The sequence below is a fragment of the Etheostoma spectabile genome, chromosome 21 (genome assembly GCF_008692095.1).
Source record: "Etheostoma spectabile isolate EspeVRDwgs_2016 chromosome 21, UIUC_Espe_1.0, whole genome shotgun sequence".
Taxonomy (NCBI): Eukaryota; Metazoa; Chordata; class Actinopteri; order Perciformes; family Percidae; genus Etheostoma; species Etheostoma spectabile.
This window is the reverse complement of record NC_045753.1, coordinates 1,660,709-1,687,236: the sequence shown is the minus strand read 5'-3', so window position 1 is coordinate 1,687,236 and position 26,528 is coordinate 1,660,709. Positions and strand designations below refer to the sequence as shown.

The 26,528-nt window shown below is 41.6% G+C and overlaps 1 protein-coding gene across 2 annotated transcripts in view; it reads right to left on the bottom strand.

Annotated features, from left to right (window-relative positions):
* Nucleotides 1–26,452, bottom strand: part of LOC116671492 (arf-GAP with dual PH domain-containing protein 1) — a 35,606-nt gene extending 9,154 nt beyond the window's left edge. Inside the window, exons 1-4 of one of the 2 annotated variants that reach the window (XM_032502820.1) lie at nucleotides 26,183–26,452; nucleotides 13,088–13,215; nucleotides 6,874–6,965; nucleotides 398–480 (exon numbers count right to left, since the gene is read on the bottom strand). In XM_032502820.1, coding sequence (XP_032358711.1) covers nucleotides 398–480; nucleotides 6,874–6,965; nucleotides 13,088–13,215; nucleotides 26,183–26,273 — 394 coding nt within the window. In that variant the 5' untranslated portion in view covers nucleotides 26,274–26,452. The remainder of the gene's footprint in view (nucleotides 1–397; nucleotides 481–6,873; nucleotides 6,966–13,087; nucleotides 13,216–26,182) is intronic. The other variant, XM_032502822.1, reaches the window with a different exon arrangement.
* Between the last annotated feature and the right edge of the window lie 76 nt (nucleotides 26,453–26,528).

Below are 26,528 nucleotides of genomic sequence, written 5' to 3'. Positions count from 1 at the left end.
TTCAAAGGATCTATGAGAGTCTATACTTCTAACTGGGAAAATGCTTTAACAGCTACAAAAAAATCGGTACATGACAGAATTTCTTCTTTTGTTTCAATTGCAGCTTGCAACATTAGGAGACATTGATGATAACGACATGTAGCAACATGGTAACACCATTTCCATTTGGTATTATTTGGTGTCTCTGTATTCAGAAATTTATGATTTATATAAGATATTGCGCTATATTTACAGTCTAATTACAGAAATCAACTGAAAATACCGCAAAATGAAAGCATAACAAACTGAACTGAAGAAATATTTTTGCTGGTGATAACTTTTAAGGTTAGCTTAGACTTAAAAGTCGCTTCAGCTCAGAAACAAATCAGCTTGGACGTCCAAACAAACTCGTCAGTACCTGCAGAGTAGGGCTCCTGCTTTTCGATAAACTCAAACTCATTCCTCTCGTACTTGGCTCTGATCCACTGCTCCCTCAGCATCCTGGAGACAGAGAAAAACACAGAGTTGGCTTTCACATCAGTTACACACCCACTAACAGCCCTCTTCTGCAACCATGAAACCTTCTTCTATGCAGTATCGCTTTTTACTACACAAAAATTATGAAACGGAAAGAATATGCCAGTTTCAAGGCAAAAAAAAATGTATATTTGACCTACAGTAAGTACACTATGTCATGATATGGCCTTACAGGCAGATGGATAGTATGTATGTATGTATGTATGTATGTTGTATGTATGTATATGTACTGTACAAACATACATATGTTCATACAGTACATATACATAGATACATACATGCATACATACATACATATCTGGATTTACATTAATACCTGGTCACTTGTTTACTTTAACACTTTAACACTGGACTCAACACTGACACTTTGATAATAATTTGTGGTCTTTTTTGTCTTTAGTTGACAAATGTTCTTCTTCTTCTTATTATTACTGTTATTTTGTTGTCTTTATACTGTCTTTTTTTATCTATTTTTTTTCTTGCTAAAACTGCTGCTGGAATTTCCTCGCAGGAGTCATCCCAAAAGGATCAATAAAGAGAAATCTAGGTCTAAGTCTATAGAGAAGTAATTATACAGTTGTGAGGAGCTAGCCATGTTAAATGAGTGAATATAAAAAAATGAGGGATTGTTTATATATTATTATAGTTTTTTCCAATTGCTAACACAGTAAAATGACATGCATAGCGCAATCACAGAGCAAAATCTCTTCTCAAGTCAAAACACATTGTCTGCTTTACACACTTTTGAAAAATGCCACTTTTTAAATGCACTGAACACAGTTCTCTGCATAAGACACAACAATCTGACATAAGTCACATGTTTGTCATGTCAATACACTGCCACTCGAAATGACATTACGCGAGCTAATTGGCCAATACATGTGCCACCTGGCCAAACACCTCAATGGTTAATTAGTACCACTTCAATCATGAAGTGAGCACTATGAAAAGACCACAGATGAGCACCTTGTGTTTTTTCAACAACAATGGAAGACCCAGCTGTGGAGCTAGATGCCTAATTAATTTCCTGCACATTTTTTTCTGCAATTTTCTTTTTCAGTTTACAGTTTTTTTGTGAGCATATTTTCGTTCAGTCCAATGTAACTATATCTGCGGTGCATATGTTGCACTGACTTGTTTGGTGAAAAATTACAAATATAATGTTTCAACAGCATGTGTGTGTGTGTATCTGCAAATATTTCTGTGCATGTGAACAATCTGGAGTATCTTCTACAATTTGAACTATTTAAGTAGTATGGCAAGGAATACTAAAGATGAGAGTGCTTTTCATTAAGCCAAACAGTGTGCAGTTAGTTAAGACAAAAATCTGGTAATATGAATGAAGCGTGTGTCACTGTGTGCACAAAACTTTTCATCATGCTATACAGGTTGCGGTGTTTCATTTTGCAGGATATATGAGGTATTTTGCAGTTTGGATGTGTAGTTTTGTGAAGTTCTGATAAGAATTTTGATAAAACCAACCTAGTTTGCAAAATTGTGTTTTAGCAATTGAAAAAAAATGTGTGTGTCTTTTCTTTCTTGTGCCATGGATCCTACATGGTGGTGTGTCCCTGCAGGGTAAAGTATTGGATACTCAAATGGGACTTTAAGTCAACTATGACTTAATAAGTGTATTAGCTGTGTTTATACATTTGTAGGAGTAAAAATGCAACTGTGACGACAGACTGAAGATGACCATCTCTCTAACGACCGACTGCCGGCTGTAGCTTCTTATTACACACACATATAAGAGTGGTATTGATTATTACAATGGCAGAGCGTTATGTTTGATTCATTTTTATTCTTCTATTTTGAACACTATCTCTATTGTTAACTTTAGGATTCTGACTACACTGAATAACGGAGTAGTCTTTGAACTCACTTTCTACAACACTCTGTTTCCACAGTGTCTACCAAAGCTGCATATAATTTCTTCCTCTTCACTTTGAGGAGAACCAAATGGCAACAGTCAGCACATCACCATGCCAACAATCCCTCTCAATTTCTTCTCTACCTCTCCTAACCTTGCAGTCCCCCCTTCAAGCTCCAAACAAGCGTTCTATCAGCATCAGGAGGTAATGGCCTTACCCAGTGTATTTAGTGTCTGTGTTCCCTTTGTCTCTTGTCAGATTTGTTCTCCTTGTGTCGTTTGTTTTTTGCATGTTGGATCCCTTTTTTGTGTTTTCCCTGTTTTTCGTTAATAAACTCTCTCCTGACTGCCTACCTAATCTCCTGCGTTTGGGTCCTCAATTCCCTGCACCTTGACAGACAATTGCACTATTAACTTTAGCTGTTTTTGCTGCTGCCGACTACTTTACTACTACTACGTCAAAGATTGTTGTTCCCATCAGCCACAAAAACATCAAAAACATAGAAAAAATAGGGTCCAGTTTGAAAAAAAATGGACGTTACCCTTTAATTTTAATCGGCTAACATTTTAGCTGGACTTGTAGGTCTATACATCGTTGGATAATTTAATTTATAATAAAATGTATTTAATAATCTACATGCGTTTTGTGTTTAAAAATCTTAATTTGTAAAGTAACAAGTAATTAAAGCTGTCAGATTAATGTAAAAAGTAAAATATTTCTCTCTAAAATGTATTGGAGTAGAAGTAGAAAGTGGTGAGAAAATAAAAGACTCAAGTAAAGTACAGGTACCTCAAATTTGGACTTAGTTTCATTTCAGCATTGCAAAGATAGATGCATGGACAGGCCTAAAATGTCTAAGAAAATCTAAGTCACTACATCTGCTTTATAACCAAAATGTATGAAGTAGGAAAAAGTAGAAAATAAGGCAAAGTATTCCTAGAGGCGGATTCAAACAAGTATGTTTCTTGGTACAAAAAGGCCTAAACTATACAGCAGCTCCAGATGACATTCAAAGGTATGCATACAGAACTGTAAGGTTTTCAAAAAAGCTTAGGCCTAACCTTTATTAATCTATTGTGGTTCAAAGTTGTAAAACATGAAAAATCCACAAGGGTGTGTGAATATTTTCAATAGGCCTTTTGCACACACGAAAAGGAAGAGGAAGTGCTATTTAAGTGACATTATAGTTAGAGGTGTGAAACAGTATGTCTTCATTCACACTAGGAATGCCGCACTGCACGACATAGTGTTTGCTTCACTTCAGCACTCATCAGCATGCAGTATTCAGCATTATCTTTTTATGTAGAAGCTCAAACAAGGACCAATTTGACATAAAGAAATAAGATTTTAAAGCAGCAGTAATCAATATATTTCTCTTTATTATTAACAATAAGTAAAAGGACTGTGTAATATTAAAGGCGTTGCTCACAGATAATTAGAACCCGACTCTATAGTATGGATGCATTATACAGTATACAGAACCTGAACTGTAGACTAAAAGATGGCACCCTAACAATTGAATGAATATTGGTCACCAAGCGCATCAGCCGAAAAGGTTTTCCGGCTTCGGTTTTTTGATTCTGTATTGTGCAGCACATGTGCATTAATGTTTCTACCATTTTTCTCGTCAACACGTAGAGTATAGAACAGTGTGGTTCTGGAAGTGAAAATTCAATTTATTTTCTCCATATGGATTTTGATCATTAGCCATAATGTCTAAACCACCCGAGGTAGACTGACAACGAGCTACAAGGTTGTGAAACAATGTTAATAGACGCTATAGATACGCTATATACCGTATCTGGACCACACTATATATCTGGACCACACTATATACCGTATCTGGACCACACTATATATCTGGACCACACTATATACCGTATCTGGACCACACTATATACCGTATCTGGACCACACTATATATCTGGACCACGCTATATACCGTATCTGGACCACGCTATATACCGTATCTGGACCACACTATATATCGTATCTGGACCACACTATATATCTGGACCACGCTATATACCGTATCTGGACCACGCTATATACCGTATCTGGACCACACTATATATCTGGACCACGCTATATACCGTATCTGGACCACGCTATATACCGTATCTGGACCACACTATATATCTGGACCACGCTATATACCGTATCTGGACCACACTATATATCTGGACCACGCTATATACCGTATCTGGACCACGCTATATACCGTATCTGGACCACGCTATATATCGGATCTGGACCACACTATATATCTGGACCACGCTATATACCGTATCTGGACCACGCTTTATACCGTATCTGGACCACGCTATATACCGTATCTGGACCACACTATATACCGTATCTGGACCACACTATATATCTGGACCACGCTATATACCCTATCTGGACCACGCTTTATACTGTATCTGGACCACGCTATATATCGTATCTGGACCACACTATATATCTGGACCACGCTATATACCCTATCTGGACCACGCTTTATACTGTATCTGGACCACGCTATATATCGTATCTGGACCACACTATATATCTGGACCACGCTATATACCCTATCTGGACCACGCTTTATACTGTATCTGGACCACGCTATATATCGTATCTGGACCACACTATATATCTGGACCACGCTATATACCCTATCTGGACCACGCTTTATACTGTATCTGGACCACGCTATATATCGTATCTGGACCACACTATATATCTGGACCACGCTATATACCCTATCTGGACCACGCTTTATACTGTATCTGGACCACGCTATATACCCTATCTGGACCACGCTTTATACTGTATCTGGACCACGCTATATACCGTATCTGGACCACGCTATATACCGTATCTGGACCACACTATATATCTGGACCACGCTATATACCGTATCTGGACCACGCTATATACCGTATCTGGACCACACTATATACCGTATCTGGACCACACTATATATCTGGACCATGCTATATACCGTATCTGGACCACACTATATACCGTATCTGGACCACACTATATATCTGGACCATGCTATATACCGTATCTGGACCACGCTATATACCGTATCTGGACCAATTTGCACTTTTGTTTGAATCTTTAAATAAAAAAATAAAAAATAATTTGATCACAAAAAAAGGAAATGTTTAATGCGAAATAGTGAACGACTAGACTGGGTAAACCCATAGACCGTTAATATTAACGGTCTATGGGTAAACCCCGCCCCGTCTGCCGGCGATTTGATTTCTCCCTGCAGCTCAGGCTGGAAACCTGTACATTCTTCTATCCCGATTTTGTTACAAATCTGCGGGGACCAATCACAAACTGATAATACAATGATGATGGAGAAGCTACGGCATTCAACATCGCGGCCACCAAAGTGCATTACCGTATGTCCCCCGGATCGTTGGTCTGATTGGTGAAGGACTATCCCAATTGCATACAAAGTCATTTGAACTATGCCTGTTGATAACGCTTCTTTTGCAGAGAATATACAGAGCAGACTCCCCAGACTAACGTTCAGTTTTAAAAGATTTAGCTTGGTCTGGTGATAGCCAGACTAGCGAACGGCTATAAGCTGCTACCACTGGAGTCTATTTTTTATATACACAGTCTTGTACCTTTGCCTTTTTTTCTGTTGTCAAAATTATATTGCGCCAAATAAAATGTTTTATCTCATGTATTGTAGCTGGTTTGCTTAGTTCTCGGTTTAAAACTGTCTTTATAGGCCTAGCCTCAGCATTTTCTAAAACGTCAATGGAGTAAATGAATGGGGAAAAAAGTGGGTGGTTACCATTGAAATCATACATATTACACTGATATTTTAGGGATGTTTTACAAATACAAAACCTCCATATATTCAAATTTCACAACACAAAGATTAATAATGGAAGTGGTTTGCAGTTTGAGTTGTCTTGTCAACAGTTTTACTGACGTCTCTATTATAGTGGTGGTCTAGGGGGGAAATGCTTTTTGGGCAGCAGGGGAGCTTCTCCGTTGTAGGCTAAGTGATGGCTCCATCTCCAGCTCTCCATGGCTCCATTCTCTTTAACCATCATTCATTTTATTATTTACAGATGTGATTTTTATAATATGAAATACATGCCGATATGTCTTTCATGGAAAAGGCACTCATGCAGACTAGCTGTAACGTTAGCCAGCTAGCTCCTGTAAGCAATGCCAATCAAAAACGGGCACACTACAAGCACAGTGGAAAACTCAAGACACAATATTTAATAACCATGTGAAAAAAAGAGATAGTTGTAAAGTTAGTACTGTTAGAATATGTCTAAATATTGTCTTTTACACTAGTCTATGCTCAGTTAGCCTAAGCAAAGTGTCATCTGTTAGCTAACTAGCAAGTAGGCTAATTCAGTTAGCACATATGTTCTCTTTTCAGACAACTGCTTCATACAGGCTGCACCTGGTTGCAAGTGTTTAAGTTTTAAAATGTCACAAGTGAAAGAACAGCACTTACTTGCAGTCAGGGTGTATTGGTCTGTAGTAGAAAGCCGGAACCTTCTGCTCATATTTGGCCTTGGCGGCGCTGTTTCCTGTAGCCGCCATTAGCTGAAAGGGAGACATACAACACAACTGCGTCATCTTAATACTGTTCACAGTTAAATATTCACTATTTCTGTCTGATAGAATATGCAGTAGATTCCACAAGGCTGCATTTAACATGTTCAGGGTGAATGAGAAGCCATGTATATTTTATCTAACACCACATTTTACCAGTTGTTAACCCGCCAGTTGATGACTAGTCTTTAGTCTACGACGTTTCACTTCCAGTATTGCACTCCAAAATTCTCTCTTTCAAAATTCTCTCTTTTCTGCTGGATGTCCGTTACCTTTCGCTTTCTTACTCCTTACTCCTAAATAGCACGTGACAGTTGATTCAATATAATGGCCATTGTTGAACACCCTTGCTGTGTTTTAGGGGCACTATTTACATGCTGAAGTAGTTACACTGCATTATGATAATGTAATTAATAGTGGGTTTATTGTCATTTGCAACATTTTATTTATTATTTTAGAACCACACACACACACACACACACACACACACACACACACACACACACACACACACACACACACACACACACACAAAAGCTTCCCATGCCCATGTTTGTACTGTTGCTTGATTTTATTAATCACAGCATACTGTGCTGCATGGCTGCAACACAAAAAGCTGCGGAGGTACATTGGTCACCATGGAAACCAAAACTTGTGTGTGTTAATTATTAGATTCCAAACTATTCCGATAAAACAAATTCAAATGGAATCGTAATTTTTAAAAAGAATCCAAGTTGGAACCGGTTCTAAATGCCCAATCCTAGCTATAATAGTACTATTAATAGCCTATATCTTTCCAGTCTTAGAGAAATAACCTGAATATTTCATCTTGTACTGTCACTTCATAATAAAATCTGATAAAATAGAATAAAAAACAACAACCCCTTTTAAGGATGCTATGAAATAGAACATAACAGCAGCCATGACATTTCAAGAAAATCTACATATAGGAATAATAAGATATCGCTAAACTTTAAATGAGACAATAACAAATGTTAAGAATGACAGAATGTCTTCGGCTATTGGATAAATTGTGGAATTGGCTACACTGTATTGGGACTTCTTCCCTCTTTTCCTCAATTGTGTGTTTCATCCAAGGATAATCCCTCCACACGCCTCTCTCATCCTTTGAAGGGCTCTGGGAATGGATGCAGCATGCTTTATTGTGAAGGTCAGATAACAGCAGAAAATTCAACCGAAACGCAAACCTCTAAAGAAAGTCACGGAAATCAACATGGGACACATCTAGTGCCAAAATGTAATGCATTTGACATCTCGGATGAGATTCCCAACATCATATCAGTGTCATCAAAGCAGGAACATTTTGGTGCTATTTAATAATCCCTTCTGCACCCGTGTCCACTTTATTAGGTATGCCTTCCCTTTAGTAAAATGCCCACTATTCCAGACTGTGATTTGCAAGCATATGCATATGCAAGACAATGAAACTAAAATCCCCGTCTTGCGGATGTATGCCTCCGCCAATCAGTCAAGTTGCAGTTTACATCCATGTCTGTCCACTCTCATACAATACAATGAAGACTTTATGTTTTTTTTGGCAAAACATGAATGCTTCGCACACATCTTCAACCTGGCAAAGAAGATCTATGCAATCACCACAGTTTTAAATCGGGCACCCAAGATTAGTGTCAGCAATTCAGTCTCTGACCAAATGTGTACCCTTCTGGTCCTGAGTTATGCCGTTGAATAATGGCCATAAAAATGGTTTTGCAGATTATGCCACAGTGAAGTTAACTTTGACCTTATGGGTATAAATGTAAGTGTGCTGTATTTTATATAGCGCTTTTCTAGTCTTAATAACTACTCAAAGCGCTCTTATGTAGTACAGGAACCATTCACACACATTCATACACTGTGGCCAAGGCTGCCGTACAAGGTGCCACCTGCTCATCAGATACACACTCACACACACACTCACACTCCGATGGCGCAGCATCGGCAACTCAGCGTTCAGTGTCTTGCCCAAGGAACCTTCGACATGGGACTGCCGGGCCAGGGATTGAACCACCAACCTTCCGATTGGCAGGCAACCGCTCTACCACTGAGCCCCAGCCCCCCCAACTGTGGAAATGTGATCATTTTATCATTTTATCCTTTCCTGTGGACATTTGTTTGAAAGTACGTCATAATTTACACATGAATTCTTGAGTTATGGTCCAAATGTGAGTCCAGATTTTAATCCTCAACCTTCAACGGATGGACGGACAACCGACCGTACGTATAGTCGGACATCCCGAAAACATAATAACCAAATGTTCACGATAACTTCATTTACATAGCAACAACAAATGAGACGAGGATTGTTGCTCTTTACAGTTTCATCATATAAAATGTCCCGGGCCTCATTAACCAAAACATGCATACTCCCACCTCCACAAGGTAAGAATGATAAATCTCATTTCTTACACATCCATCTGCTTGTCCACCTCCAGGCCCATGCCCATACAGAAACTATGAAATATGTTCAGTCACATCCCTTTGAATGCCGTGGTAGCCGTAATATAGAGTGGACAAATGTAGCAACTGATAAAGATTGAATAAAATGCTTATGTAAGAAATGTTGATCTCAAGACGGTTCCAAGGAGTTCACAATAGCTTTCCTTCAGTTGTCCCATCCTAGAAACATTTGACAATATCTGTTAAATATTGTGCCAATCGGGGCAACTTGTAGCTCACCCAGTAAGAACGTGAGCCCCATGTGGGCTGAGTCCTTCGCAGCGGCCGGGGTTGGAGTATTGACCCTCATCCCCCATCTCTCTCCCAATCCACCTGTCTATCCACTGTCCCTATCAAATAAAGAGAAAACCCCCCAAAAAGAGTCTTTAAAAACAAAAATATAGTGCCAATTTCAAGATGGTTTTAGCCAGTTTCTCCTAGAGTTGACTTATTATATTAATAATATTGTGACTGTTTTGTGTGACAAAAGTATCTCATTTAAATGTAGAAGATATATTGGAGTGAGACCACCACAGCTCCAGAAGTGTCAACCAGAAAAGGCAGGCATCTGTAAATGACGTCTAAAGTCTCCCAAAACTACAATTACAGAAGGGGAGTTTTATGATCCTGTACTCTTCTTGTGTTTAAGGTTTTTCTTCCAAACACCCCCCATACCACAAAAAGATTCTTACAATTTGCCTCGTACAACCTCATTTTCCTCTTAAGTCAAATTTGGTTTACAAAACAATTTCTTTCCTCCCTACATTTCCAACCTTCTGTTTTTTTTTCTCATGACTCGTGTCAGCATCATCTCCCCCAAAGTCCCTTTGTCCCACAGTGGGGGTGTTAAAGCGCTGCCATGGGCCATCCGAGGGACAACGCCCCTCTTCCGCAGCAGAGCAGAGGGTCTTACAAACAACAAGCTTAAAATATGTATTTCTTTGCTCGTTTTGTTTGTATAATCTTGCACAGAAGTCTTATTTCTTGCTGACATACGGTATTTCTGAGGGGGGGACACACAACAGCTCAGCTTTTTCTTACACACTGGAGGAAAGTGTAACCAGTCTCACTAATGGAACGCTACTTTATTGATCCCTGTGAGGAAATGTTCTTCCAAAGGGAGGTCCGAGGTCAGGGTCAGCTGAAGAGCAACGTTCTTGAGGAGATAAGATTTCATTGTGGTGCACAAGCGCTTGAGATGTGTAGAGGACCTGGTATCAGCCAATCAAAGCCTTTTTAGCTAATTCTTATTGGCTATATATGAAGCCAGGTAAAATTCTTTCATTGTTGTAACCTATTGATCTCCAGAAAAGAAACAGCAGCCAGAGATTTAAGGAGATCTGCAGCGACAGCATGAGTAAGAGCTTCTTCGGTTCCAAAAAAAAAATAATCCATACATTTATCCTTTATTTCATTGTTTTGTTCCCTCATACCTGCTTTATTATCTGTCATATTGCTAAGAAATTGACAAGACAAGATTGTTTCCATAGAAACAAAAAACAATGGTACCGTTTTAAACCGTGGCGTTACCATGGACCCCATACCTGTATTCATATTCACACCATTCACATATTAAATATGCATACGTATGCTGAACGTACTGGCATTTGCACACCATCAATATGCATATTTTAAGAACTTGGCCCCAGTTCATGTCATTATGTTGGGCCTCAATCGTGCAAGAACCAAACAGATTCCTTCTTAAAGTTATAGTTCCAGCATGTATTGAAATTGTTTTGCTGGGAGTTAAATAAGAAGATGAATGCAACTTCCTGGAGTCTCTACTAGTTGCCTAGCAACTGGCCTCACCCAAGAAACCATCTGGCAGAAAACCCCTCAACAAAGAGGGGATGTTTGGCTGAAACAACACTGCATACTACACACTACATACTCAATATGTGTACTGTCATGGAACACATTTTTCAGAGAACAAACAGTAAGCACTAAGCTGTTATTACCACGTTGGCTCCTGAGAGCTTCCTCACTGGTTGGGGGGACGGATAACCATGGTAACCCATGCCAACCTCAACTCTATCAACATCACCCGATGATGCTTAAATTACTAGAAAACTCGTCAAATGGTCGCAGGTGACAAAATCCCAGATTTTGAATGAACAGACATGTAAATTGAAGCGTTTTAGACGTCAGACAGCTGCCTTGGTCACTGTCCATTTGAACCGCATTGCATTGTGGGATTCTCATGAGGATGTAGAATCCAGTGTTAGCATATTGTAATTCACATACTAGTGGTTTCGTATTAAGGTTTCGGAAATACTAAACACCTCATATACAGTTTTAGCTACTAATATCATGTTAAGCCCTATTCACACAGGACTAGTAGTACCAGGGGACCTCATGCAATTCAGAAATCCCCCCTCCCACATTTTTGTTTTGTGCTGCGTATTTACACAGGGAAAAGTTAAGCCTGTATTTTACACGAATGTACTGACGTTATCCCCGGATATGACTTTAAGGCTCGGTCAGACATTTATAATTGCCAACGCTGCTGATACACTCCTGCTAGTTTATAAATCACTAAACGGTTTAGGACCAAAATACATTTCTGATCTGCTACTACACTATGAACCCCCCAGACCTCTCAGGTCATCTGGGACAGGTCTGCTACTACACTATGACCCCCCCAGACCTCTCAGGTCATCTGGGACAGGTCTACTTTCTGTCCCCAGAGTCAGAACTAAACAGGGTGAAGCAGCTTTCAGTTTCTATGCTCCTCATATCCGGAACAAACTCCCAGAAACCTGCAGATCCGCTGCTACTCTCAGTTCTTTTAAATCAAGGCTGAAGACCTTTCTTTTTGATGCAGCCTTTCTTTAAATGACTGCTCATTTCTTTATGTTTAATTTCTGATGCTGCACTGTAACATTTATTCTTGTGTTTTATGTGTCTTAATGTTTTTATTTTTAACTGTTTATTCATGTGTTTTATCGGTTTTTATTTTTTTAAACTGTTTTTAACTGATTTTGTGATGCAGATTTGTTTGGCAAAATATTGTTAATGTGGTACCATATAAATTACAGACATGGCAGATTCACACAAGATTAAGATCACAGACGACCTCCATAGTTATTACAATTTACTAAATGTCCCAAGGTAATCCAAGTCCCTTGTGAATGGGAAGTAGTGAGCTTTAGAGGTACTGCTAGACCGATTTAGTTACCTCCAAACCAAGCTAGACTGACTGTTTCCAATATTTATAACAAGCTAGTATAATCAGAAGCTAGATGTATGTACCAGATATGAGAATGGTATCATTTTTCTCATCTAATTTTACGCAAGACAGCGAGTTAGGCGTACACCCTAAAACTAAACCATGAAGTGGAACGTACAAGTGATTAAAGAAAAGGTAGGCACTCATCAATTTACTTGGGTTAAAATCTTCTCTTAGGTATAGCTGAGAATCCCTAGTGGTCCAGGTCTGTTGTACAAGCCATGTACAGTCTGCCTTTCTGCACACTGGGGAAAAAACTTGTTATACTTGATAATTATAATGCCTTCAAGCGGGATGAATTTGGACAAAGAGAAGGGGGAAGTGCTGTTTTCTTTAGAATGTGTACATGTTTCCGACATGTTAAGTAAGGGTTGTTCTAAGTGTTGCGTTGTGAGTGTGATGTACTGTTTAGCCGTTATTGCCCCACCTCCACATCACTGGCATCCCACGTGTCCTGGACAGACTTGACCCGGCTGATGTGGGGGATGCTCCGGTGAAGGAGTGAGCATGCCTGGCAAACAAACACACCCAAAGTCAGCGACGCCCAGTCCGGCTCTGCAGGGGAGAGAGAGAGAGAGAGAGAGAGAGAGAGAGAAAGGGAGGGAAGGAGAGCCGGGGGAACGTAGAGAGAACAACCATGGAGGTGAAAGGAGGGGAAGTGAGATTGGGGAGCAAGAGAGAAGGGAGGAAATGAAGTGGCACAGAAGGACGATAGAGAGAATGGTGGCGGAGTTGGAGAGAGATAAAGGAGAAGGGGTGAGAAAGACTTGTCATAAAAGCTCTGCAACAAAGAGAACACCAGCTCAAGGTTCAGGCTACGATAAGTGAGAAGTGCTGATGCTGGTGCTGTTACATGGGTAACAGGTAAGTAAGTAAATAAAGCGAATATTACAAGGGCCTCGGGTTGAGTGTGTCCCTGCTCATAAAGGACAGCAGGGCAGCCAAATATGATTTTGGGAAAATCCAATTTAGCGTCCAGACAGGAAACAGACTGTCTGATAAGAACAAATGTGAGAGTGTCTTTTTGCATGGTGCGTACACCTGTATGCACCATGCAAAAAGACACTCACGTTTGTATGTCCCATGCAATCTTATACTTTATATGGACACAAAAAAACGAAAAGTTCAAACACATTCTGACACACACACACACACACACAGTCGTGTCTGGCTATCTTTGTGGGGACCAGTCATTGACATAATGCATTCCCTAGCCCCTTACCCTAACCTTAACCATCAAACCTAAATGCCTAACCCTCACCCTCACCCTCACCCTAACCATAACCTAACTCTAACCCTACTCCTAAAACCAAGTCTTATTCCTCAAAAAGCCCTTTAACGTTATGGGGACCAGCATTTTGTCCCCACAAAGCTGTCAGGTCCCCATAAGTATACTGTATTCACAGTTTTTGGTCCCCACAAATGTAGCTAAACCTGGTCCACACACACACACACACACACACACACACACACACAGACATTGACATAATACATTCCCTAGCCCCTTACCCTAACCTTAACCATCACAACTATATGCCTAACCCTAACCCTCACCTTAACCATAACCTAATTTTAACCCTAATCCTAAAACCAAGTCTTAACCCTTAAACGGCCCTTTAAAAATCGTCTTAAAATAAACAAAATCAAGATACATACAATTTTCAAATTTTTACCCCCATTCATAATCCCCATTACCAACATGAGCATGTGGCTAAACACCCTTTGACTACAGCTCCACAGCCTCATCAGCAGTCAGACCGAATGTGCCAGACAAAAAGAGGTTTCTCTCTCAGCAGCGTGATGCAGCAACATTTGTGGGTGTTGAGCAAAGGTACAACTGAGTCATTTCTTTGAGTCACACGCAGATTTTAATTCTGTCCATGCAAATGCAGTTGTCACAGATGTCAGAGACGGTGACAGAGAGAGAGAGAGAGAGAGAGAAAACCAGAGTCTAGAGAGCATTGAGTGTCAGAAAATGAGGAAGAGAGAGAGGGAGATGATAGATATGAGAACGCAGACGTTTTTTGTTGCACTGAAGGCAGAAATAACTCTCTGATTGGTGGAAATTAAAGCTTAGTGGGTATATAAAAATAAGCATTTTAAGAGCCCAAGATAGTTAACTTTTAACGATAAATGACAGTTGTATATATACAAATATAAAGAAAAAGAAAAGTGAAACAATTTCTCATTCCAGTATGAGGAACAGGGTTTACCCTTGAAAAGTTGTTCAGCCTAGTGGCAAGTGTCTTCTCTTTGGACGAGGGCCCAGCTCGGGACAGTCACAGACTGATGGCAACATTAATGTAGAGCCCAGTTTCTGTGATAACAGAATCATGGATGGAATCGCAAAATTTGGAAGTTAAAAAAGCTATACAACAGATTCCATAGGCTGAAGGCTAAATGGAGATTTGAAAATTGTAATATATGTCTAAGTATCCAACCGAGCTGCCCCACTGTAAATGTAGTTTAATAAACGTCTTTAAATACATGAACAAATTATTTCCAGTTGCTTAGGCCTGGTGGGGGGGGGGGGGGGCAACGTAAGACCGGGGGGCCACCAGGCTTTCAATGCACTGGGGGAAACCCAGTACAACCTCCCAGAGCAAAAAAGGAGTGAATCAGAAAATCTGATGAATGTTTATTACTCACAAACGTTTCCTCTATAACACATCAAAAGTCCTAAGAAATCCGAGAGATGGAAAGTATTGAAAAATACTGAAATTGGTGATGCCAATTTCCCATTGCAGCGCATGTTAAGGGGGACACCACAGGTGAATAGGGGAAATAATTTAACTAATAAATATGACCATGAAACTTCCCCAGTTGATTCTTTACATTAAGACATTAAGTTTTCTGAACTTGTATGTTTAATTATGCAAAAAAGGCATTGTCTAATTAAATATGTGGTTATTTATGGTATTATATATACTGTGTATACAGTATTTTTTCAACTTGGACCCTATTTTCTCATGCATTGATGTCAAATGGACTACTATCTTTGAAATCTTTTGAAATCTTTAGTCCAGTACTGAGTTAGTAACATATTGCCTTAATTTAAGAAATCCACTGGGGAAGTATCATGGTAATATATGTTAAAAGTTTCACATGTAAGGATATATGGAAATGAATGAAGGAAATATGCTAGCATGAATAGCTGTGGATGTGGGGAGGAGCCCATACAAAATGCCCTTCTACAGGGCCCAGAATTTTGTGCTACGCCCCTGAGTGAGAGTGTGTAATTCTCAAGGGAATCATATGAGAGGGTAAGGGAGAGAGAGAGAGAGAGAGAGAGAGAGAGAGAGAGAGAGAGAGAGAGAGAGAGAGAGAGAGAGAGAGAGAGAGAGAGAAATACAACTCTGTCCCCTTGCCGGACTAGGGAGCAGCATGGGAGAGGAAATGAGGAGATGATGGAGGAGGAGAGGAATAAGGCAAGGAGAGGAGGAAAGGGAAGAGAGAAAGAGAGAGTCTGGGTTCTTTATATTGCAGAGAGAGGATGTGAGCGCACAACATCCCCCTATAGTGTTGCTGGCATTTTTTAGATGATCCTCCTTCGATTTATCTCTTTTAACCCATGACAGGTAGTCAATATTTCATTTATAAATGTCAACTCATCTTTTAATCAGTCTGGATTGCGATGAAGGACAAAGCACTAGAGCTGGCGCTTCGATGTAAACAAATCAAACCACTTTGATTGTTTTTTTATTCGTTACATCTCCTTTTTTCATATACACCTACACACAACCCTGCTGACACGAAAACACACAACCCAGCCATTCAGCGGTGAGGTCATCGCTGTCTGAGTCAGGCCTCGCGGAGAAGCAGACAGCACTCATGGAGATTAATGTGGTAGCATGACCAACTGACACACACACACAGACACACACGCACAGATGCATACAGAGACACACACACACACAGACACACACACAGATGCACAAAGACACACACACATACACACACAGATGCACACAGACACACACACACACGCACAGATGCACACAGAGACACACACACACACACACACACAGACAAGCACACACACACACAGACAAGCACACACACACACGCACACAGAGACAGAGACACACAAACGCACAGATGCACACAGACACACACACAGACCAGCACACACACGCACACAGAGACACTCACACATACACGCACACACACACAGAGACACACACACACAGACAAGCACACACACACACACACAGACAAGCACACACACGCACACAGAGTCACACACACACACGCACAGATGCACACAGACACACACACACAGACAAGCACACACACCACACACACACACACACACACACACACACACAGACAAGCACACATACACACACAGACAAGCACACACACGCACACAGAGACACACACACACACGCACAGATGCACACAGACACACACACACAGACTAGCACACACACGCACACAGAGACACTCACACACACACGCACAAACACACACACACACACACACACAGACAAGCACACATACACACACAGACAAGCACACACACGCACACAGAGAGACACACACACACGCACAGATGCACACAGACACACACACACAGACTAGCACACACACGCACACAGAGACACACACACACACACGCACAGATGCACACAGACACACACACACAGACTAGCACACACACGCACACAGAGACACACACACACACAGACAGACGCACACACACAGGGTTTCCTCTACATGGTCATAGAAGATGTTTCTCAACAGGATTACTGTGAACAACAGATGCACAGTCGTAGCGGACAGGAGGTAGAAGACTCCTCGTGTAGTGTGACAACGCTGTCCCGTTCCACAGTGCTTACATCCTGCGTAAAGGGTGTTTGTAGAAGAGCTGCAGCTCCGTCTCTGAGCAAACATTGGGAAAAAAAGTCAAGTTTTGCAGAACTTATTAGGGCTTGTTTGGTAACGAGACAACAGAGCTTTTGATTCGACTGCACAAGGTTGAAGAAAGAAGGGCCTGTGGCGTTACTGCAGGGCAGATGCCAGGTTAATGAATCAGGGGGCATTTTTTACAATGGCAGCTCATGTATCATGGTGGGGGTTAATGACGAGACAGTGGGGCGGGCAGAACAGGCTGGGACCCTCTCATGTCTTGGCTGAACCCCATGGGCACTATAGCACAGTTTCTTTATTTCTACAGCAGTGGTTATAGTCTTACTTCAATTTTTGTTTAACTCCAGCGTGACCTGACCTCTGCTTTTGGAAAAAATACCCAAGGCCAGCCACACACTGGATGCGTTGCGCGAGTGTGTCAGCAGCGTGGCGTGTCCGTTTTTATTTGGAATCCCATGTTAACAGGTTAGAGCTCACACACCGCCTGCGTGGCCCGCTCGCCTCAGGCTCAGCTCGAGCCGTGCCCAAAATGCGTGCATGCTAGAAATAGACCCGATGTCTGTTGAGCGTATTGGAAGCGGTTCCAAGCAAAATAGAATCGGAAAAGATGTTTTTATGTCATTTTGCCCATGGAAGGGCGCCCCAATTAGTTGGGGGTTTGGTGCCTTGCTCAAGTGCACCTTGGCATTGCCCATGAGGTGAACTGGCACCTCTCCAGCTACCATTCCACCACCATACTTTGGTCCGTATGGGGACTTAAACCAGCAACCCTCTGGTTCCCATCCCAACCCAACTCCCTACTGACTAAGCTTCCGACACCCCCATTCCATTATAATATCACCACATTTCCCTATTTTCACCACTGTAGGTGAGGATTAGACTGTTTATTATCATGGTGGATACTGCTACTGAAGTACATGCTTTTGTAACATATTGACCAGTCTGTAATGGCATTTTCTCTGACTTGAATACTCTTTTTTAAGCACGGATTCTAACCAGTTGCTGGGCTTATCCATATACCTCCAATATTAGCCTCCTTGCAGTGGCTTCCTATCCATGTTAGGGCTGATTTCAAATTGCCCCTTATATTGTATTGAGGACTTGCTCCACTATACTTACCAGAACCCTAAATTACTCCAGCAGAGTTGCCTGTTGGATGACGCTAAAACACTGTAATTTTACCGTGTAGCTACTGGATGTGAATACATATGTGCAAGGGTGTTAGTACAAAGCAAGACGTTGGTTTATTGCATGTTTATCAAGCACGAAAATCTTCCTCCCCTGTGTCATAAAAAGTGTACCAGAGTTCACCACTAGGAGTGAACTTAAAAATATTTGAGTTTTGAGTTGTGTCTCTGAGGCCAGTGGCAAAAACTTGACATGATGCTTTATACGATCGGTGCATTCGGTTCCATGTAAATGGTTAGTTCAGTAAAGGGTTAGAGTTAGCAGTAAGCTTTTGGGGAAATAAAGAATGTGGGAAAACAACCAGTCGCATCAAACTAATCATACCTTTGCCTTATACTACAGAGAGATGAGAGTGTAACTAGGCCTGCATGATTAATCATTATAAAATCACAACGTTGATTCACGATTTAACTTTTAAATGACTTTGATTTTCATTTAATTTTACGAGCCGACTGCATCACAAACACTACTTTCTTCTGTGAGTTTTGAACATAGACTGTATAAATTAGGTTTTAAAGTGCTCCCAAGCGCTGCGATGCTCCCCTTTCTCTTCATTGAAGCCTTTATGTTGACAGGCTTTTGGTGATAGGTGCCAAAAACAATCTTTTTGGTGCTGCCAATTTGTTTTGTCATGGTCAAAACAATCAGAGAGTAGAGAATCCTGATATCAATTCTAAGCAAAAAAAACATGATTCTTATTTCCCCCACGAATTGTGCAGGCCTAAGTGTAACCCAAAGATGTTGCCTTGGGTTAGTAACGTGCATATTTAGCTACATAATGCATGCAAGGTATCATGGGAATAGGAATTAAGTGGATAGCAATGGTACAAAATGCTAGCTTTGAGCAGAAGGTGAATCCTTCAATTTAATGTACAGGTTGAATACTGTAGGTGTGCTATGGCTGTAAAAACCTATGCCTCCAAATGTAAGTAGACATTGAATTTCTGCAAATAAAACAAGACATCTATGGGAAGGTAGGACCCTGAGAATAAAAGTCTCAATTTGCATGCAACAAACACATTTACCACTGCTTTAATTGGCTAGGGCTAATCTTTTATCAAGACACTGAGTTGCTACGCAGGCGGGAACGTTTTTGTTTTCTCTAGTTGTCCGTTAAAAACATTGAAATACTGGTCTGGAAAACTATGAGCGGGTTGTCATAGGAGCCTAACCCCCCCCTCCTATCTCATCATGCTGTTTCCGCTGTTCAACACAGAACTTCTTCACACCTCAGAGGACTGCTGAGGCTTCTCTCTGGAGGGAATTACTCATTTGTATGTCCTCAGCAAAGGGCAGAGCTACACCGCTGCTGAGCTCCAGAGAAACCCTGGCGTATGAGCTACCGGCTCAGCCTCTCAGCGGGCTCATCTGCGGACGCCAGCAGAAAAAAGATTGGGGGGGGGGTAAGAATGACTAAGCATTGAAAAAGCACAAACGGTTGCCACTTTGTGTTTTAAGACCAATTCCAGCAGACTTTCTGACTGGTTAATGACTGATGTATCTGTTATGGAAAGATAAGTCCGGGATGAGGGAGAACAGCCAGGTCTCTGGCTCTGGTGACCATGTGATGATGTCTAAACTGTGTAAGTCTGCACACGCACATACAGTATAGAGCGGGGGTGTCATGTGATGCAATGCAGCAGCCACATTGGAGGTCTTCAGCTTTCAATTGCTTTTATAGTTGGAAACTTTTCTACTGGTTTTGACCGGGAAAAATACATTATTAATATATCTGACTGCATATGTACGTAGGTAATGTCACTTTGTCAGCTATAGCAAATAATGTCAGCTGGCTAGTTTTAACACATTTGACTGATATTTAGAGTTAATGGAGGGGTGGGAAAAAATAACAAGCTTTGGCTTTGTTTCAAACATATTGTTCCTATGCCTTTATATTTATTATTGTTTCTGTTTTGGTGTGTTACAATACACTTATTGTGGTTTATATTATATTGGTTTTTGTTTGCAAGTGGAAGAAAGAAAGAAAGAAAGAAAGAAAGAAAGAAAGAAAGAAAGAAAGAAAGAAAGAAAGAAAGATTAGGGGTAACTGCAGAGAATCGTACACAACCACATTTAGCCAGTTAGATTTAATGATGTATGTCTTTCTCTCAGTTTCTGTTTGTTCAGCCAGGCTTCAGTTTTCCATTGTCGGTTTCTTGTTTTGTCTCATTAACTGTCATGTCATTCCAGACTCTGCCACTCCCTCCTGCTCTGCATTAACCTGCTGAATCCTTTCACCTGGCCTGCCCCACCCTGATACTCACCTGCTCCCCTACAGCTAATCAGCCCTTCAGTACGGTTCACCGCTTCAATTCCTCAGCTCTTTACCCGATTGTCTAGCGTGTTTTGCGCGCCAGTGTTCTGTCATTCTGATCCCGTTGATCGTGTCTGGCTGGCCCTACTGGATTGGCTTGCTACGCTTGAGGTCCGCTTAATAAATCCTGAACCTGAACTGTTTTCTGTGTCGTGCTATTGGGATCTTGCCAGCCATTGTGTGAAACCTGACATTCTCAGCCCTCTATCCAAACTAAAACTGGTTTTCTCACCCAGAAACTGAACTGATAAAAAGGTGTTCTGACCAGCAGCGTCTCTCTGTGGCATGTGAACACAAACACCTACTGCCTACCGTCCACTAAAAGACTAAAGTCTGACACCATCTCACATCTAAAGACAGCCATTTAACGTTAAAGACTGTTACACATTGGATGACTACAACTAGATTCGTTGCCGTACATACGGATGAATGGCGGCAGAACCAGGAGGTCTTAGTTTATCCGCCAGTAAAACTCCCTATGGGTGAAACTCTTCAGAAGGGAAGAAAATTGGCACCTCTCCCAATTTAGCGCTTAGCGCGGCGCCATGGCTATACACCCCACTGGCTCTGGCCGTCTGTTACTTCCTGTTTGGAGATGGAGGGAGCGCAACCATTGGTTGTTGACAATGTGCACATTGTTCAATTTTCCCACCAAGACATAAAACGTACATTTGATTTTGTCGGAACGTCAAGACGGGAAAAAGACGGACTCGGACAGAGTTTCACGACCACCTTAAACCAAACGATTGAGACGATGGGAGCGCACCCTAACGCTAGCAAGACTCTCCTGATTTCATTCCGATATTGGAAATTTGTCTGCGACAGTGGAATCGGTTGAAAAGTCGTTTGGTGTAAGGTCGGCATAAGACAGAAAGCCCTGAGGAGAGTGGTGAGGTCAGCAGGGAGGACTATTGGGACCTCTATTGTTCTCCCTCCTTCCATAACCTTCATGTTGTCCTCAGGTCAAATTGACCCGTTTTCCTGTACCAATGTTGTTTTTAACTACCCAATTGTAATTACCCAAAATAACATGACTGATTCCACACAACGCTCTTTGTAAAGGACAAATCTCTATTTTATAGCGTTTGAAAAAGTGGTTTTTGAAATAGCATTGAGTAAAAGTTGACATATTCCAGTCTTTGATTATCCATCAACATCCTGGACATTCCTTTAATTTTAGTCTAAATAATTCCTAATTTCTGCTTTTCTAACGCAAACATTAGGTATAAGTGCCTATAAATGAGGTTTATTGACCATAAATTCCAAAAATAACTGGAAAGCTAAAGTTAATAAGTTAGTGTTACGTAGTGTTGAAAACATCAAAAAGGTCAACACTGAAAAAAGTGTCAAAAGTGTTGAAAAAAGGGACAAAAAAGTAAGAAAAAGTTTAAAACATTGATAGAAAGCGTCAACAAAAGTGTTCATTTTCCATTTTGACGGGAAGAACTCACAAGGGTTAAGGTAGGGTTAAGCACCACACAACTCAAAAACAGCTTTTACCCAGCTACTATCAGACTAAACTCAAACACCACTAGACTATGCTTTAGCCTACTATGAAAATGTACAATACTATTTACAGTACATCACATAGTCGCACAGACAAACACTCTGCTGGAAGTGGTTTATTCAGTTTTCTTCTTCACTGAGCTCTGTTTATTATCATCCTGTTTTTTCTTTGTGTTTTTAAAAGAAGCCATGCTTCCGTTGATGCTTTACGTTTCTGTGTTTTGCTGAATGACAATAAAAGGAATCTTGACTCTTGGACCTTGTTTACAGTCTTAAATAATACAGTATGAAAATAGCAAGGATACTGAGAATTTTGCTTTCTCATCTTCTACACCCTTAATCGTCTAATTGTTCATCGTTTGACCACCGATGGGGATTTCAGCCCCCATTATGGGAGGGGATGGTTTTTACACGTAATCCACTGGTGGAGGTGTACCTGATTTTTATATACTGTATCTATACAGTATATATATATTTGTTTTAAATATACACATGGAATGTAATGTAATCTAATTACAAACAGAGGTAATTCTTATTAGACAAGATACATTTAGAAATTACCAGTAAAGAAGGAATTCTGTAATTCAGAAGCCATGACAGTGCCATACGCTACCTGTTACAGTCGCCTAGGTAACATTAGCCTTATACCTTCTCCTGTACAATACATTGTCTGTTTATTTTGCCGTGTGGGAGATCCTTTGTGGTGTTTTGAGCTGCAATGAAACCGTGATGTTTTTCTGAAAAGGCCACCAAGATAAGATCCTGTCCCCATCTGGGACGGAGCCGCCAAGCCGGCATCAATAATTCATATCTTGACCATTACGAGATATGAATTACGAGCTTGGGAATGCCTGATCTGCTAGCAAAGGGATGTAGAAAGATAGATGGATGACCATCCTAACACTTCTTCGTCTGTGCAGCCTGCTCTAGCGTTTGAATGCAAAAATGGGAGAAAGCAGCTGTTTGATTTGTGCTGTTGACCACAAAGCAGCTTTGCCAGCAGTTGTGTTTACGTGCCTTGCTAAATGGAACCTCATCCCTCGTTGTGGGGAAATAAAGCATATATGAGTCACGTCACAGGCTGAGATTTCCCCAGTCGTGATCCATCAGTCACTCTGCAATTACCAGCTTCTCTGACTATTCGGCAACTGCTGCTCAACACAGACCGTCTGTCCCACCTTCGCTTCACCAAGGCGAAATTTGATTATGTAATGACTGCAAAGGTGAAAGCGGCATGCCTGCCAGGCAAACGTGATGAACAATCTTAGCAGGGGACCAATCAGAGCCAATGTTTCCTCTAGGCCCTGTGGATCGTTGCAGAACAGTTAAAGTCAAATAAGGCCATATGGTTTCAGGGATTGAGCCAATTATCCCCAAACGAGACTAAGAGTCTGATACCTTGCATGCATTATGCATGTCTGCAGCCGTCTCTGAGAGGCTGTGCTAAATGCTAATGATAGCACGACAACATGCTCACAATGACAATGCTTACAGGCTGAATATAATATATAAAGTGCTTATATAAAGTTTATATAGATTAAAACAACTCTTCACATACGCCTTGGTCAGGAACGCTTTTGGCGGCTTTTTTCCAACATGCAGGGTAGGGTTAGGTTCATGCAGAAAAACTACTTGACTAGGGTTAGGCAACAAATCTATGTGGTTAGGTTTAGGAAAAGATCATGGTTTGGGTTCAAATAAGTATGTTTGCTATGTGTGACGTTAGTAGGATTGGGCATCGAGAACCGGTCCCAACTTGGTAAAGTTTCAAAAACTACGATTCCAGTTGTTGTTGTTTTTTTTAATCAGAATCATTTGGAAAATTTGGTTTTGAATCCAACCTTCTATTCCAAATTTAAAATAGACAAGTTTTTGTTTCCATAGCGGCCACCATACTTCCGGGCACTTGTTGCTTTTACAGCCAGGGGGCTCAGTAAGCGGCGCTCTGGTGTGGTTTTATTTGTGTGAATGAATGAAAATAATATGAACCACAATTGTTCAAATCAAAACAATGCCCAACCCTAGGCGTTAGTTACGTATGTTTAAGTAGTGAACTTACGTTAAATGTGTAAATACGTCAATGGGGACTTTTGGTTTCTCACAGGACATGAACAGCGGTCTCCTGAGTTTGTCGGACCCATCCATCACCCCCGACCTCCTCCCTATGCAAACTTTGCCACTGTTTAACCCTGTTTTTCACTTTTTATATTATGTCATCTTAGCTTAGGTTTAAAGCCTAATGCGTCTCATACGGACGCTAAAGCGTCCCTTGTGTGTCAGTATCAGACGCTGAGATCCACTGAACAAGATGGTCTTGGCATGCTACAATGTGTTATTTAGCATTACACACAAAGTACAACTGAGGCTGATGGGAATGTCATCTGATTTTGCAGCTATTTGGTCATAAACCAAAGTATTGGGCAATCATTGACCTGAATATGGCACTAAAAATGAATCTTCTGGGGAACCATGAATCCATCCATCCATCCATCTTCATCCGCTTATCCGGTATCGGGTCTCGGGGGCGGCAGCTCCAGCAGGGGACCCCAAACTTCCCTTTCCAGAGCCACATCAACCAGCTCCTACTGGGGGATCCTGAGGCGCTCCCAGGCCAGGTTGGAGATATAACCCCTCCACCTAGTCCTGGGTCTGGAGGGATGGATGGATGGATCTTATCCAATAGTAGAGATATTTTCGATAACGCGTGGCCAAACTGTCTAAAGGCTGAACTGTGGCCACATAGGAATTTCAAATTTCTTTAAAGCTGCTTGTCAACACCCATACACCAACCATGGTGAGAACCATTTCTCAACGAGATAACACCTTCTGGTCAAAATGAAATCCCTCTTTGAGTGTCCACCGCTCAGAACAACGCTATCAAATTTTGCGAGACCGCCCGTGGCTCCGAAAGCTGCTCCCAAACAGCCAGTCCTCAGAGGAGCTGCAACCAGGGCCAAGGAACGGGCATCTTGGGTGGGCTCAGCGCCAAACACTGGGCGTACGGCCCGTACTGGAGCCTCGGTGGCCACTCACTGGTATAATGCCATTTCAGTGAGAAGAGAGGAGTGGTGGGGGTGGAGAGATAAAGAAAAGGATGAAGCTGCTTAATAGAAAAATATAATAGAAAGAATTCATAACCCTGTTAAACCAAATAGTAAATGAAAAAACAAACGTGTAAAACAAAAATGCACACACACACACACACACACACACACCAATGATTACTGAGCAAGCTGTGTTGCTGACAGTGTAGAACATGATGACACACACACACACACACACACACACACACACACACACACACACTAATGGCTGTGAAGGGGATAGTTAGCATGTCTGTGCACCCTCACAAATACAGCCACACATAGGAGTGTTTTATGGTCCAGACTGAGTCCAGAGTCCAGAGTCCAGTCTCTTAGGGCGCATTAGACCTGCAAAAATGGGAGCTTCCAGGTAGATGTGTCCTGCCAGGCCTTTGTCATCATATCGGGACCAAATTCTCTCAGACTTGTTGGGTTTTGAAGCACCAATTTGGCCCCCTTTCCCCCCGCCCTAATCACAGCATCTTACATGCATTAGGGCAGCTGCAGCTGCATGCACAGGCGGCATCAGACCACGGGGTCGGCTGGGGGGGTTCCTTACCTGGATTGCCGCAGTCCGCGCACGTTTCGTTGCCCGGTCTCGCCAGCACGTCCTGCAGGAGCCGGTTGTTCCCCTCCGGTTCCAGTGCCATGGTGACTCTATCCGTCCAGCCTCGCCGCGGTGGGAGGAAGCGTCCCCAAGAACATCAGACACCCAGACGGACGGCTCGATCACCTGTCTGTCCCCTCCGGTCTGAAGGGGAGAGGGAGAGACTGAACGAGCCGGTGCCGGTCTCTCTCTCTCTCTCTCTCTCTCTCTCTCTCTCTCTCTCTCTCTCTCCTCTCTCTCTCTCTCTCTCTGCCTAGACTACACGACCATCACCTCCTCCCTCCCTCCTGTCTTCTCC